The 16,161-nt window shown below is 45.4% G+C and overlaps 1 protein-coding gene across 6 annotated transcripts in view; it reads left to right on the top strand.

Annotated features, from left to right (window-relative positions):
• INPP5D (inositol polyphosphate-5-phosphatase D) overlaps positions 1-16,161 on the top strand; it is a 662,897-nt gene that overhangs the window by 211,476 nt on the left and 435,260 nt on the right. For all 6 annotated transcript variants that reach the window (XM_069213774.1, XM_069213775.1, XM_069213773.1 and 3 more), the window contains exon 3: positions 11,712-11,862. In XM_069213774.1, the coding sequence (XP_069069875.1) occupies positions 11,712-11,862 (151 nt within the window). The remainder of the gene's footprint in view (positions 1-11,711; positions 11,863-16,161) is intronic.

Genomic DNA, 16,161 nt, shown 5'->3' with positions numbered 1-16,161 from the left:
CCTTAATTTCTGCAAAAGAACTCCTTGTGAGGCAAAAATCGGCGCACAGCCTGCAAGAAACAACGCACAGCCTGCCTCGCGGTGAGAAAATCTCCGCACGCCAAACTGGAATGACACAGCCCGACTTCCTGACAAGGAAATCGACGCAGCGCCAGTGTTGCGACCAGAAATTCGATGCATGGCCCACTGGATCGACGCAGCCTGACTTCATGAGAGGAATCGACACAGCGCCTGCCGTGCAGCAGATATTTTCACGCATCACCCACCGGATCCACGCTGCCCCTGTGACTTCATCCTGCACGCCCAGGATTTCAACGCATCATCCCCGGAGCGTCTGAAAACCCCGCAACCTGGATAGGATCCCATTCTACGCACCGGAAATCGATGCAAAGCCTGCCATTCGTGAAAACTCAATGATGCATCATTTGTGTGTGCTGGAAAAATCAACGCACACCTCCCCGTTTTCCACGCAACTCCTCCTCTGCAGTCCCTTGCAGAGAATTTGAACGCAAACCAGGTACTTTGTGCTTGCAAGAGACATTTGTTGCTTTTTAAGAACTAAAGACCCTTTAAATCATTTTCTAAGTGATATTTCAATGTGAATCTTGATCGTTTTGACCTGCATCTTACCAAATAAATATTATATATTTTTCTAAACACTGTGTGGTGTATTTTTGTGGTGTTCTACTGTGTTATTGCATGATTTAACATGTTTTACTTTACATGTTGCCTTCTACATTAAGCCTGACTACTCAGTGCCGAGCTACACGAGGGTGGGCACAGGATAATTTGGATTGTGTGTGACTTACCCTGACTAGAATGAGGGTCCTTGCTTGGACAGGCGGTAACCTCCCTGCCACCCAAATACCCCATTTCTAACACAGTCATTCAAGGCTTTTATCAGGTTACAGGCAGCAGGTCCAGTCCTCTTCTGTTCTTCCGCAGGTCCAGCAGTGTTCTGAAGTGAGTGCCTGGAGATGCCAAATTTATGGTGGCCAAGATCTAGAGGGTGGTAATGACTTTGCACTATCAGGATTTTACACTGTGATGTCAAAAATCAGACTTCCTACAGTAGTGTTGTTTATGGGTCTCATTAGAGGACGGGCTAGCTCTAGAATCGAAAGTGAGATATTGTAATTCTCACAGGCATGAGTCCTTTGTGATGAACTCCCAATTTTTTGGCAGTCATGTGTGGTAGACTTCCCTAGCCTCCAAAGTCAACATTAGGCTTTGTGTAGAAAATGAAAACAGACAGGTATTTACAATATCTTCGCTAAGATATACTTGCAGGAGTAAAGGGGTGTTTAAAATCAGACAGACATGCCAGAGATTGTCTTTTATAAAAATTAAGAGAGCCCACCCCTAACCTTAAGAATCAGTAAACACACAAACATTGCTATGCCAGTAATAATTAGCATTTATTATTGCATAATAGTGTATTGTCATATTTATGTAGTGCTTTAAAGTCCTCTTGTTTGAAGCTGAAGTCATTCCTTGTCTTTCCAGGATGTGGGTAGAGTGGATAGTTCTGTGGTCTGATAAGGGCACTGGATTAAAGGAGCGGCCCATAGCAGATGTGCCCTGAAAAAGGGATTGCAGTGAAACAGTAAACAAGAAGAAATCGTCTTTTGACATTTTTAGGTTTCACCTGTACAGCACTTGCACTATGCTTGTGAAATCAATTGTATTTAATATAAATCTTAAAAGCGGCTTACATCCTGCCTCTTACTTTCCATGCTTTCATTGGTTCATGTGCTCGCCACTTACTTTTCCTCCATTTCGAATGGCTGTAGACCTATTTTCTTGCATTTACCAAGGCTTGGTCCTCATGTGTTTGCTCTTATCGGTGTCCCGATGCCCAAGTACTGTGGTCATCCGCTTTGGTTCAGGAACTTCCTTTCTTATTTGATTTGGCACTTTACAGATAGCACGAACCCCAAACAAGGTATCGGAGCGCTTCACAGGCACTGAGATATTAAGGCCCTCATTACGAGTCTGGTGGTTTAATGACCGCCAGACTCGCGGTGGCGGTTCCACTGCCGACAGGCTGGCGGTGAAGACCACCACATTGGGAGTGTGGGGGGTTGGCTTCTGCCAACCCGCCACATCCCGCCTGTACCACCATGGCGGTTGGACCCGCCAGGCCAAAGAGTAGCATCTCCGACCCAGTGGTCCAACGAAGACTGCCGGTGGTATTAGGAGTCGGCTCTCCACCAGGGGTTCAGGGGCGGTAACAGAGTCACAAAAACCCTGGCAGAAAGGCCACCAGCAGATGAATCTCCCACCCGCAAGCCTAATACCCCCTGCCCCCTTCCATACCAGAACCCTCACCCCCCCCACCAGAACAGCGCCTCCCTCCCCCCGCACCCCACACCAGAACAGCATACTCTCCCTCCCAGAACAGTGCTTCCTTCCCCCCTACCAGAACAGTGCTCCCACACCCCTCTCCCCACATACACACACACTCACACAGATTCCTACACGCATCCAGCATACACTCATTCACCAACACTTACATAAACGCATTCACTCACAAGCATCCATACATGCACTCACTTCAACAACCATACATGCATGCAAACATGCATCCATACACCCATACACACACGCATCCACACACCCATACACACACGCATACACACTTACATTCACACACGCAGACAACACCCAATCGCACACACACCACCCATTTTCCAACCCCCCTTCCCTGTCAGACGATCGACTTACCTTGTCGGGCGAAAAGGTAATCTGGCATGGAACGGGAACAGGCGCTTCCACCGCCAGCATTAGCCCGCCATCAGGACACCGCCAAGTCATATTCCAGGTCGTAATACCGCTGGTGAAGTCCTTTTAGCCGAGCGGAGGCCCGTGGTGGAACCGCCCATGCACCTCTGACTGCCAGCACGATTACTGGAGGATTTCTGCCCAAAATGTGGCAGAATTACTGCAGTACTCGTAATATGGTGGTCTTCTGGTGCCCGCGGCTTTTGCGGTCTAGTAAAAAGACCGCCAAAGTCATAATGAGGGCCTTAGTGATTTGCACAGAAACACTGAATGTTATGCCTCTCACCAAGACTCCAACTCTGATCGCAATGACACTCACCAGTCCCCAAGTGCAACGGGCACTCACCGGTCCCCTCCGGACCGAAGCAGGCACCACTCTAGTGCTTTCTTTTTTTGCGGTGACAAGCGCCTGTTTTGCTAACATTAGATAAGTGGAGTGTGGCCATTGCACATTTAACCGGTTCTGTGCCGAGGACGTAATGGTTATGTCCTGCGGCACAGTGCTGCTGTGCCCATGACGTAACCATTACGTCCTGGGCACCCAGCCCAGAGGAAGGGCTAGCGCTCCCTCTTTGGGGTTCCCCCCCACAGCCCCAAGTTGGAATGGAAGGGGAAGCCCTTCCCCTTCCACCCCCAACCCCCCCCCACCCCCTCGTGACGTCAGCGCGCGAGCGCGTGCTGATTGTCACAATGCCTCCTCCTTCGCGCTGGAAGGTCAGCTTCCAGCGCTATGATCGGAAGAGAAGTGCAAAGCATTTCTCTTCCGATCACGTGGAGGAGGCAGAGAGGCTTCAAAGGGAAGGAAATGTATTTCCTTCCCTTTGAAGTCTCTCTCTGCATTGTGGCAGCCGGATTGAAAGCAATCCGGCTGTCAAAACGCCCACTAGACACCAGGGATGTCTTTTTCAAAATGGAAATTGGCATAAGGGAGCGACCCCTTGGGCAAGGGTCGCTCCCAGGGGGGGCATTTTTTTTTAAGGCCTTTTCTGCCCCCCTTGGGGGCAGATTGGCCAATTATTAGGCTGATCTGCCCCCGGGGGGGGCAGAAACCTCTAGGCACCAGGGCTAATTTTCTTTTTGGTTATTTTTTTGTTTTAGGTGTGGGGAGCGACCCCTTAGGCAAGGGTCGCTCCCATAGGGGGGAAATAATATTTAGGCCATTTCTGCCCCCCTTGGGGGCAGATTGGCCTATTTTTATGAGGCCAATCTGCCCCCAAGGGGGGCAGAAATCACTAGACACCAGGGAGTTTTTTTTGTTCATGAATTTCACGTAAGGGGAGCGACCCCTCAGGCAAGGGTTGTTCCCCTGGGGGGCAAATTTATTTTAGGCCATTTCTGGCCCCCAGGGGAGCAGATAAGCCTTTTTTAATTAGGCCGATCTGCCCCCAAGGGCGGGCAGAAACCACTAGGCACCGGGATTTTTTTTTGTTGTTGTTGTTTTACAGATGGGGAGCGACCCCTTAGGCAAGGGTCACTCCCCTGGAGAGGCAAATTGTATTTAGGCCATTTCTGCCCACTTTGGGGGCAGATCTGCCGATTTTAGGTCAATCTGCCCCCAAGGGGGGCAGAAACACTAGGCACCAGGGATCTTTTTTTTTGCGCCGTCAGGCAAGGGGAGCGACCCCGAACGCAAGGGTCGCTCCCTGGGGTGGGGTGGGGGGCACATATATTTTAGGCCATTTCTGCCCCCCTTGGGGGCAGATCGGCCTATTGTTATTAGGCTGATCTGCCCCCGGGGGCAGAAACCTCTAGGCGCAAGGGCTAATTTTTAATTATTTTTTTGGTTTTTTGGTTTTTTAGAGATGGGGAGCGACCTCTTAGGCAAGGGTCGCTCCCGTGGAGGGGCAAATTGTATTTAGGCCATTTCTGCCCGCTTTGGGGGCAGATCGGACGATTTTAGGTCAATCTGCCCCCAAGGGGGGCAGAAACCACTAGGCACCAGGGATCTTTTTTTTTTCGCTGTCACGCAAGGGGAGCCACTCCGTAGGCAAGGATTGCTTCCCGGGGGGGGTAGAGGGAGCAAATTTATTTTAGGACATTTCTGCCCCCCCGGGGGCACATCGGCCTACTTTTATTAGGCGATCTGCCCCTGGGAGGCAGAAACCTCTAGGCGCCAGGGCTAATTTTTTGTGTGTTTTTTTTTTGCTTGTTTGTTTTTTGGGGAACGACCCCTTAGGCAAGGGTCGCTCCCCGGGGGGGGGGAGCAAATTTATTTTAGGACATTTCTTATTGTTATTAGGCGATCTGCCCCTGGGGGGGCAGAAACCTCTAGGCGCCAGGGCTAATTTTTTTTTTTTTCTTTTTGTTTGTTTGTTTTTTTAGGGATGGGGAGTGACCCCTTAGGCAAGGGTCGCTTCCCTGGAGGGGCAAATTGTATTTAGACCATTTCTGCCCCCCCCCCTTGGGAGCAAATTGGCCGATTTTAGGTGAGTCTGCTCCCAAGGGGGGCAGAAACCCCCAAGGGGGGCAGAAACCACTAGGCACTGGGGATCTTTTTTTTTGCGCCATCACGCAAGGGGAGCGACCCCATAGGCAAGGGCCATTTCTGCCCCCCCTGGGGCCGGCTGAGCTAGAGGCCAAAATCCACAGGTAGGCACTTTGCAAGAAACACCTCTGTTTTCTGTGAAAAAATTTGATGTGTCCACGTTGTGTTTTGGGCCATTCCTTTTGTGGGCGTTAGGCCCACCCACACAAGTGAGGTACCATTTTTATCGGGAGACTTGGGGGAACGCTGGGTGGAAGGACATTTGTGGCTCCTCTCAGATTCCAGAACTTTTGGACACCGAAATGAGAGGAAAAAGTGTTTTTTTGGCCAGATTTTGAGGTCTGCAAAGGATTCTGGTTAACAGAACCTGGTCAGAACCCCACAAGTCACCCCATCTTGGATTTCCCTAGGTGTCTAGTTTTCAGAAATGTGCTGGTTTGCTAGGCTTCCCCAGGTGCTGGCTGAGCTAGAGGCCAAAATCCACAGGTAGGCACTGGTTTCTGTGAAAAAATGTGATGTGTCCATGTTGTGTTTTGGCCCATTTCCTTTCGTGGGCGCTAGGCCTACCCACACAAGTGAGGTACCATTTTTATCGGGAGACTTGGGGGAACGCTGGGTGGAAAGAAATTTGTGGCTCCTCTCAGATTCCAGAACTTTCTGTCACCGAAATGTGAGTAAAATGTGTTTTTTTTAGCCAAATCTTTAATATGATCTTCTGCCACTTCAGTGAACTGGTGTGACACTTTTACTGACAAGTGTTTAATCCCTTGCTTTTGCACTTACTTTGTTGGAAAGCTATTCTGTATAAAAAAGATATTGTATTTTTGTTCACCCCATTGTGCATTCAAGGTTGTCATGACAATAAACAGAAAACAAGAACCAATCATTTTAAATAATATTTTGATAGGACAGCCCTGAAATGCTGGTGACGTTTCCATCCACTATTATTCCATGGGTCTTATCACAATAAAAAAAAAAATCTTTCATTAAACCTGGGAAATAAATAGAAGGCCCTTAGAAGCTATACATGACGCTGTCAGCAAATCAAGAGCTTTATCTCAAATAATATTCAATCATATGCCTCAATAGGTATTCAAATCGTAAACTAATCTAGAGGACAATGGCACCAGTCTCCAAAGGAAACTATTAATCATCAATGGCGAGTAACTACAAATGTAAACAACAATAGGTTGTTTTAGTCAATAACGCCATGTAAGGGAGTAGGAAGCATAGTTATAACGAAAAAGAGAACAGAAGCTGTAATGTCCGCTCCAAATGATTTCCTGGTATTCACTAATGCTGATGCACATTTATGTGCTATGTAACAATGGGGTCCTACTAAATTTATAACACATTCTTGTATGTAATGTAAATGCATGTTTTCCCTTGTGGCCTCCGTAGTATGTGTGTCACCATTATATGAATACATGCTATATACCACTTGTTTAAAATACTTATATGTAGACTACATACATGATAATACACATGAATTTTGTGACCCACATATCACCATTAGATGTCCAAACGTGAAGTCGACCCTGTGTTTGCATGTGCTTATACATGCTTGAAAACTGCTAAAGCACTGTACCCCATGTTGTGTGGATTCCTTCTAGCATCATCACCAAACAGCCAGCCTTAACATATAGATAAAGGTGGGCTCCTAGTCGAAAGTGTTCGTTTTGTACTCAGAAACACAAAGGGCCTGAATCTTAAACTGCACTTTGCAGTACACTTTTTCATACTACAAAATGTAAACTTTGCCTATACTTATGTGTGCAGACTTTTCTACCCCAACTGCGGCGCCTCCATCTATCCATCCACGTAAGTATATAGTTTAGTAGTAAATGTGGGAGGTACCAGGGGAGCATGAGGGAAAAGTAAAACATTTACTACCAAAGGTGATGCTTTGGTATGGAATTTAGGAGGGGTAAGAGGAGTTAAGGGAGTGTCAGGGAGGGGTTTAGGAAGGGATGTCACTCACCCACAAAGGAGTAAGCCAATTGCATTACTTTTGGGATGGAGATATGTAACTTAAACATTGGTTGTAAGTTTATACTTAGAGTTTGTATTTACCGAAAGTAGTAAACACTACAAAGAGTAAACTTACTCAAAAGCATAATGTACCTTTGTGAATCAGACCTAAGGTGCTTTGGTGTGAGAGAACAATATTTTATAATTGTCCTCACAAGAGTATGTCTCTCACATGAATTATTGTAGTAAATGGTCAGACTCGCATAAGCTTATACATGCCAAAAAATCTCAAAACATGATACAAAAACTGTTCTCTATTATGTCTCAATTCTATGTTCTGTCATCATCAAAAGCCCCAGTCTTCCCATACGAATAGGTGTGGGGCGAGGGGCAAGGGGTGAGGGACACCTAGTTGAAAGAAGTCATACTAAACAGTTTAAAGTATGCATTTTTAATTATTCCAATTGTAAAAGAAATATTACAAATGTATAAATTAAAAAAAAAAAAAAACAGATATCTCATCCACCAAATTACGAGTGCATTATACCTATGGAACTTGTAATACGGTGAATGGTATACCCACCACTTTTTGATAGAGTATCCTGTCCACTAAACTCTAACTAAGGGACACAGGGGCCTATTTATATCTTGGCAGTGTGTATACTCCATCACAATGGCTGTAAAGTATAGTTGCCACCAAGAAAAAGGTCTGCCCACTTGATTTTGATGCAAGCGGACCTTAAGTTTGGCTATGGTGGTGACTACTCCATCACAGCCATCGCCAAACTTCTCCAACGGGCTGACCAAGTAAGGGTCGTTGGAGAAATGTCATATGTCTACCTGCCCAATCAGGATGAATGGGCATATAGCATTTTTAACTGTCTGTCACAGCCAGGTAAAACCCTGGCAGAGAGACACAGTATAAGGGTAATAATGCTTCCCTTAGCATGGGATATGACTTCTATGGCAAGAGAAGCCTTCCATGTATTTAAAAAAAAAAAAGAAAACTGTTTGGTGCAGGGCTGCATATTTAAAATGTATTGACAGGAACTGCTATGACCGCGGTTCCTGCTCATGCTGTATAAATTACTTCCTGTTTGGTGGTCATTTATAAATGTGGTGGATGGTCTGTCCACCAGGGGGATGGAGTAATTTACTCCACCCCCTGACAGAAACAATGGACCATCCACCCATATATATAATCCGCCTTGTAGTCTGTTTGAATTGCTCGCCTCAGTCTGGCACATTGAATATAAATCTGATAGTTTAAGTAGCACCTGTATTTCTGTGGCACACTTGTAGGGCTGGAATTGTGAGCATTATGCTGTTAGCAGCACCCTGCTACATTTCAGTTGTTTCTTTATATCATTGGCAGCAGAAACTTTGGAGCAATACTTTTAGTAATAATAGTTTTCCAGAGTTCTGCCATGAAGTAGCAACAATTCCAGCAATTACAATGCTGCAGACTGGAATGGGAACACTTTAACAGATAAACATTGTTTCCTTCGACACACTTATTTATCTGTTTTCCTCTTGGTGTGTTTTTTGTTATCAAAAGCATAACTGTCTATTTGGTAGAGCCCGGAATGAAGTAAGAGTACATTGATGCATTTGAATACATTATGAGTATACTTTCCCAACTTTCTTTAAACCCCATAGCTGATTAATAGTATGCATTTTGAAAGAGTTGTGGCACTTTTTTCAAACGTTTTTTGGGGAGATCATCCCAAAGCATCCTTTAGTGGGTCAGCTATCTCACTTGCTATACTTGTAGGCTCAGTGGAATATATACCTGGCATTAGCAATGGTTTTACACTTCACCCACTGCAAAGTACCCAGCTGTTTCTGCTAGCATAGCTGGACTGACTATTATCTTTACTGAACAATAGGAACTTCCTTGTGGAAAGCTTACAGCAATGAATTTAGGGCCAGATATATTAAGAACACACTCAGTAAGTGTGGTTGCAAATTGCAGTTTGGCTTTTACCAAATCCATTCTCTTTTTGTGAACCGACCTATATACTAACAGATAGGTTCCCACAAGTCTGATCCATAGTGGGATTAAATTTGACCTATCTCAGGATTATTAATAAGGTAGTTTACAAATTGCTATTAACTATGAATTGCAGTGATCACAGGGTTGGTGGCCAGGTAAGGTCAGCAGACAACAAAGTCTGTAATTGCTTTTAAGCTATTTTTTCTTCCAAATGCGGCCTGTTTTCCTTAAAGGGAAATGGATGCGTATAAAAAAAGTAATAATGTAATTAACATTTTCTAAAAGTGGGTAGTGGTCCTACTCTTAAAATTGTTTTTGTCAGACTTCACAAAGAGGAAGGATCGGGTCCCATGAGAACCCCTTACAGGTAGCGAATGGGTTACCTTTTCTTTTATGTACTTAGAAAAATATTGATGTTTTGCAACCGGATTTTGGTTGCGAGCATTAACACATCCCATTCCTAATCATTTTTTGAAAGAGACTCCCTAAACAGGCTCCTTCCACACACAGATATGGTATTTGGTTACAAACCTAAATTGTGATCCGGTAACATGTTACTGAATAGAAGTTTAGTTTCATATATACTAAAAAGCCTTTTGCTGTCACAAACGGCCCGATTCTGTAAATCTTACCTTTTGGGAAAGCAAAAAAGCTTTGCACAACCGGCCATTTGCCTGTATATTTAAAGGGAAAGTTCATCGATTTGGCATAGTTAAAAAAAATATATATATGGTCCTGGGAAGAAGTAGCTTACCTCACAAGTTTCCATCACTCTGTAGCAGATTGCCTCCATACTGTTCCCCAGCACCGCCTGTAAATATGGGAGGCACAGGAGAATATATCACAACACTGCCACTCCCTTGCTCTGCCTGCCAACCCATACCAATACTGTGACGGGTAGTGCAATAGAGCTATGTCCTGTGAGAATGTTGCCCAGAGAGCTACAAATGTAAGTTTAAAGTGTGTTTTGAAAGGCATGGTGTCACAATGGCTCATTTATCGAATGATGGGCCCGATTTATATATTGAGGTATAGGTACACCATCACAACAGAGGTGGAGTACATATACCACCAAGATAATGCTCCACCCATCAGATTTTGATGCGGGTATACCATCGGTTTGGCTGTGGCAGTGACTACTCTTTCATCACCATAGCCAAACATCTCTAACAGCCCAACTCAGTAAGGGCCATTAGATAAATGGCTATATGTCTACCCACCCAATTAGGATGAGTCGACGTACAGCCACTTTATTACTGTTTGTCACCGCAAGGCAAACTCTGGTGACGATGGACAGTAAAATAAATATATAATGCTCCCCTCACCATGGGAGATGACTCCATTTTGGGATTTTCTTTTTGAAAATAAAAAAGAAAACAGTTTGGTGCAGGGATCTGCCTTGCTGACGGAGCCCGGCATCAAACTGCAAAATACATTGGCAGGAACCAACAGGACAACAGTTATGTCAAATCATTATAAGTGACCGCCTGCTTGGCAGTCATTTATAAATGTAGCGGGCGGTTCCTCAACCAGGGGAATGGAATAATATACACAGTCCCTCTAGTGGAGCCGAGAACCCATTTATAAATTGGGCCCTATTTGTTTCCTCCTGGTCTGGTTAGTTAATCGTTTTTTTGTCAGAGGTGCATTGTATAACCTCTTTGTAATTAGGTTCCAGTAAGACCTGAAAAAAGTTCATTGTAATTTAAGCACTTTTCGCTCTTCTTGGTTACAATTGGTGGAAAACGTTCTTAGGGCCTGAATTGGAAAATGTGGATAGGCTCTTCACGAGTCCAATGTAGCCATGTCACAAAAAGCAGAATAGGTCAACATTACTTTTCCTAAGTTTATAGGGTTAGATCAAGTTTTCTGTGCTCTGTCTCTGGCATGCTCCTTGCACTATTCTACTTTCTGTCTTCACTGTTCTCCACTTTGCATATTGCACTGTTTGTGCCACGATAGTCATCTTGCCCTTACTGTAGTTTAATGCACTCTATTAGCTGCCTGCACTTTGTGTTGCATGATGATGCAGTCACTGAGAACTCACTACTCAAGACCAATAGTGGCCAACGATATGACAAGAAGTGAAAGCGAACACAGGACCCTTCGAGGTCGGCCCATACAGGGAGATCATCCTTCAGGGGCAGAACAACAAACGGATAGATAGGGCTTTGTATATTGAAGTATCTGTCTACAGAATTTAATCAATCTGTCCTTTTCTCATCTGGTCTCACATCAAGGTTCTTATACTGTTTGTGATTCAGCTTTCTGTTTGCCTCAGGTTTTCTTGCACCTATTGCAATTCACAACACTTCGTACCTTCAAATAAACAGTGTGTGTGCTGCACTTGTTTGCCTCTCTGAAGTTTGCTTGGAAGTATGCCTTGTAACTGTGTTTCCTCCACACACATACGATTACTGATTGATGGGCAGAGTCTGGTCACTTACAACGGTTTTTCCGTATATTATCTCTTAGGCCACAGAAGGCGTCCCCATGAGATATTTCACGAATCTGGAGGAGCTGATTGAATTTTATCGGAAGGAGAACATGGGTTTGGTTACACACTTGCAGTATCCAGTGCAAAGAGAGGAGGAGGCGCTGGAGGAACTAGGCGAAGAAACAACAGGTGAGTTCCCACACTCGAGAGAACCTGCAAATATGTAGTTAGGCTGCAGGTCAACAAGTACTATGGAGGTGAGAAGCACTGAAAGCAATCTTGCCAATACATGCAAAAATGTGGCATCTCCTGTGTTCATGGCAGAAGGTACCACTGCCAAAATGCTGTTCACTCACCCTGTGGGCCCTGGAACCGTACCCAAAGTTACAGTAGTAGGACCCATATGAAATGTTTCCTTGAAGTACTGGGATCTTCTCCCAGAGTGCCAGGGACATTTTAATACAGTCCTCCAACATTATGTGATTGTTTACTTGCTAGGCTGTCAGTAGAGGCACCACTGAAAGTGGTGGCGGTTCAGCATCCTTAATTTAGGCAGTCTGTTCTCAACGATTTTTGGCAGTCTCGCTACATTCCCTTCCAAGATGCACCACCGTCTGCTTGTCTATACTTCTCGATGTTGGTGTCCAATAAGGCTCTGTTGTGAGTCTCATTCATTCTTTAAAACACCACGCTTGTGACGTCATCTCCTCCTTTATGTTCACCTGCTACACATTTACAATAATACCCAAATCTTGTTCTGATGCTATTCCCTTGTCTCCTTCTCACAAAAGCAAGTGACTTACTGTCTCAATGTATTTAATCACTGGAGGGCCCTGCATTGCCTAACTGTGAAGACATCTATAATGTACATTATTTTCTTCCCCATGCCCATTGTTCCCGCTACGACTTAATCCCCTTTTTATTCTCTCCTGGCAGCATTTCCTCCATTCTTAGCTGCAGCCGTTTAGTACACTTTGGCATTCACTTCTTTGATTACCACTTATTCAACATTCCCAAATTCTGCCTCCGCCTCGCATTCTATTTGTCATTCAGTTCCCTGGCAAACATAAACTGGCCTACTGCAACAGCCTCCCTGAGGTACCCCCACACTACTCCACACTGCTTCTTCCTGCCGCCTTGGATAAGCACTCAGTTTACTTTCCACCTTCTGTTCAGGAACACATTAAAATCTGCTCTACCAGAACTACCTGCTCCTTTTTGAAGATCCAAATGGAGCTGTAGCTCACTATGTGTAGTAATATGTCTTATTACCTAGAGAAATTTGACAGCACATTACATTTAGTAAAATACACTATTTATTGCTCTAATTATGACTTTCCACCAACCACCGCGCAGTCGCAGTTATGACTAGACATAGACCTCTCAAAGCAAAACACTAGCTATGATGACAGTTCATAAAGCACTGTTAGTGTGGAAAGCAGTTTAACCCAGAGACAGTCAAAGGTATAATTTGAGATGAGATATTTGTAAGGAGTTATGATTTAAATTCCTTTCGTTGAGCTACTTATTTGTAGCATTGTTTAAATTATAACTTACACCCAGAACTAGAGGGAATTGGACAGGTTCCTTTTGAATCATTAAACTGCGTGACTTGGAGGTTGATTACCAGGAATTTATCACTAAGTACTTGCTAGCTCCCTTCAATGGTGCTGGAACGGGTGGGGTGCTGCCATCAATACCACTCAAGTCATAGGGATTGCGAAAGATCCAAGCGTCATACAAAAAAGACGAGTGTAAGAAATGTGCCATGCTCATTCAGCAGGAGCTGTAAGGGTGTGGTATGTAGCTGGTAGTGCAGTTTGGAGCACAGGTAAGGTAGCGCATATCATTTACAGACAACACGTTTTCTATTGAAATGGTCACTAAATTTCCAAAGACATGCAGTTTTACTGGTAAAAATGTGTAGGACAAAAACAAATATGTGTGGAAATTGTGTTTTAATGAATATTTATCAGTTTGGCTTCACCAAGTATGTCTTGATTTCTTTTTCTCCTATTAAAATCTTTGTTTCCATCACACTTTCGAGTTACAAAAGAAAATTAATTTGCACTTTCTTCATTTCTGATATACTTTGAAATATGTCTACAGTTTATTTCTCCATATTTAAATGTTACGCGTTAGAAACAAAATCACATGATGCAGCTTTTCCTTTGTTTCATGTAACCCCGGCAGGATCATCACCTGGATCACTTTTACAAAATCCTCTCACTTTGCAGTCAGAGGCATAGAAGTACACTCCAGTTTCTGAATAAGGAGCAATTTGTCAGAAGATGTAGCCTGATATTTGTCCTTTGCCTTTGAACACGCAGTAATTGTTAGGGGATAAACACAACTTTTAAAAAGATCTTCATTTCTCATTCATCTTCTGAACTCCAGCATGATTATTTCTAGGGGTGCTGAAGCACCCCCAGAACCCATATTTCCAGTGGCTATGGCTTTCTTAGCACATTGTGGCCCTCATTCTGACCTTGGCGGGCGGCGGAGGCCGCCCGCCAAAGTCCCGCCGTCAGGTTACCGTTCCGCGGTCGAAAGACCGCGGCGGTAATTCTGACTTTCCCGCTGGGCTGGCGGGCGGTCTCCTTCAGACCGCCAGCCAGCCCAGCGGGAAAGAGGCTTCCACGATGAAGCCGGCTCGGAATCGAGCCGGCGGAGTGGAAGCTGTGCGACGGTGCAGTTGCACCCGTCGCGTATTTCACTGTCTGCGCAGCAGACAGTGAAATACATGTAGGGGCCCTCTTACGGGGGCCCCTGCAATGCCCATGCCAGTGGCATGGGCACTGCAGGGGCCCCCAGGGGCCCCGCGACCCCCCCTACCGCCATCCGGATCTCGGCGGTCCGACCGCCGGGATCTGGATGGCGGTAGGGGGGGTCAGAATCCCCGCGGCGGTGCAGCAAGCTGCGCCGCCGCGGAGGATTCAATGGGGCCGCGGTACACTGGCGGGACCCCGCCAGTGGTGCCGGTCCGACCGCGGCTTTACCGCCGCGGTCGGAATCCCCATTGAAGCACCGCCGGCTTGTCGGCGGTGCTCCCGCGGTCCTCCGCCCTGGCGGTCAAAGACCGCCAGGGTCAGAATGAGGGCCTGTATGTTTTTGATTCAACCCTAAAGAATTTACACACAAACAATTTGAAATCAAACTGGCTTACACTTGTTAGTGTATGACCTTCCAGTGGGGGTTACGGGACCAAGACTTGGGTAGCGAGAGTAGAATATAGTGTATCTGGCTACAAACTGGAAACTTTGCCCAATGTTTTTTGTTAATTTGGCACATTACATATTCAAGTTAATATGACTGCTGAGGGATAGATTTCAGCAGTATTGAGTAAGATCCTGCGATGAAAGAGTAACTCTATGCCTGATTAGAGAAGTTGTTCAGGTAGCAAGAGTAATAGTCTGGTTTCCGGATTTTATTTTTTCTCAAATAGAGAAAGCACATGTTTTAGAGTAAAGTGATGTGAACATTTCCCCATTTGACAAGATGGGCAAGAGCAACACGAGACGGTCCAAACTCCATTTTGGGGACAAATATGCAGCCAGTGGCTAGTCCGCTGGTGATGCCCGTCTGGCCCCAGCAATGCTGCAGAGGAGGACGATACTGACGTTAAGGCACTACTGCAGTATAAGCAGAGGAGTCTAACCTGCATTGACACAAACCTGGATACCCTCACCTCCCTGGTGGATAATATGCTTACCACTCTTAATAAGCAGGAGAAATGTCTTTCCACTACAGATGCACACATTTCCACGCTCAAGGATGATACAGCGAGTGTCAATTAAAATCTGTTAGAGATGGCCAAAGTCCTGAACCTTATCAAAGCTAGGTATGAGGACTTGAGGCCTGACCCAGATGCAGTAACATTTGCATTGTGGGGTTTTTGAGTCGTCCAACACAGGAAATATGTCAGACTGTGTGGAGTCCTTCCAAAATTCTCTGTTTCGCCCAACTGAATTGTCACTGCTGTTTGCGGTTGAGTGAGCACACCGATCTCTGGGCACTAGGCCCCCCCCTCGAAGCACCATTGCGGCCCATCATTGATACACTGCTGGATTACAGGGACTGTGATGCTGCACTACAGATGGCATGAGACAACCAACATTTACAACACGAGGGCTTCAAACTTTCTATCTACCGTCACTTACCCTCTTCGTGCAAGAGGCGCACCAGGAGTTTCTCTCCCTTAATCACAAACTCCAGCAGGCAGGTAAATGCTGTACCCTGCATGCCTACGCATTTCTCAAGGTGATAAATCACACCTTTTCTCCACACCACGGAGTGCATCACCCTTTGTGGAAAAACTATTGCAAAACTCTAGGGCCGCCCCTCACTGCTGCGCCACTTCACCCAACAGTGATCTGAGTGACATTTAGTGATTAGTCGGTCACTACTGAGGGCTTTTCAATGCAGCCTTCTGATACTCCTGGCTGCAACCGGCATACTATCATTTACTCACCAGCACCCCCTGGTGTG

The sequence above is a fragment of the Pleurodeles waltl genome, chromosome 11 (assembly GCF_031143425.1).
Source record: "Pleurodeles waltl isolate 20211129_DDA chromosome 11, aPleWal1.hap1.20221129, whole genome shotgun sequence".
Taxonomy (NCBI): domain Eukaryota; kingdom Metazoa; phylum Chordata; class Amphibia; order Caudata; family Salamandridae; genus Pleurodeles; species Pleurodeles waltl.
Note: the sequence above shows the minus strand (reverse complement) of the source record. Positions and strands in the feature narration are given on the sequence as shown.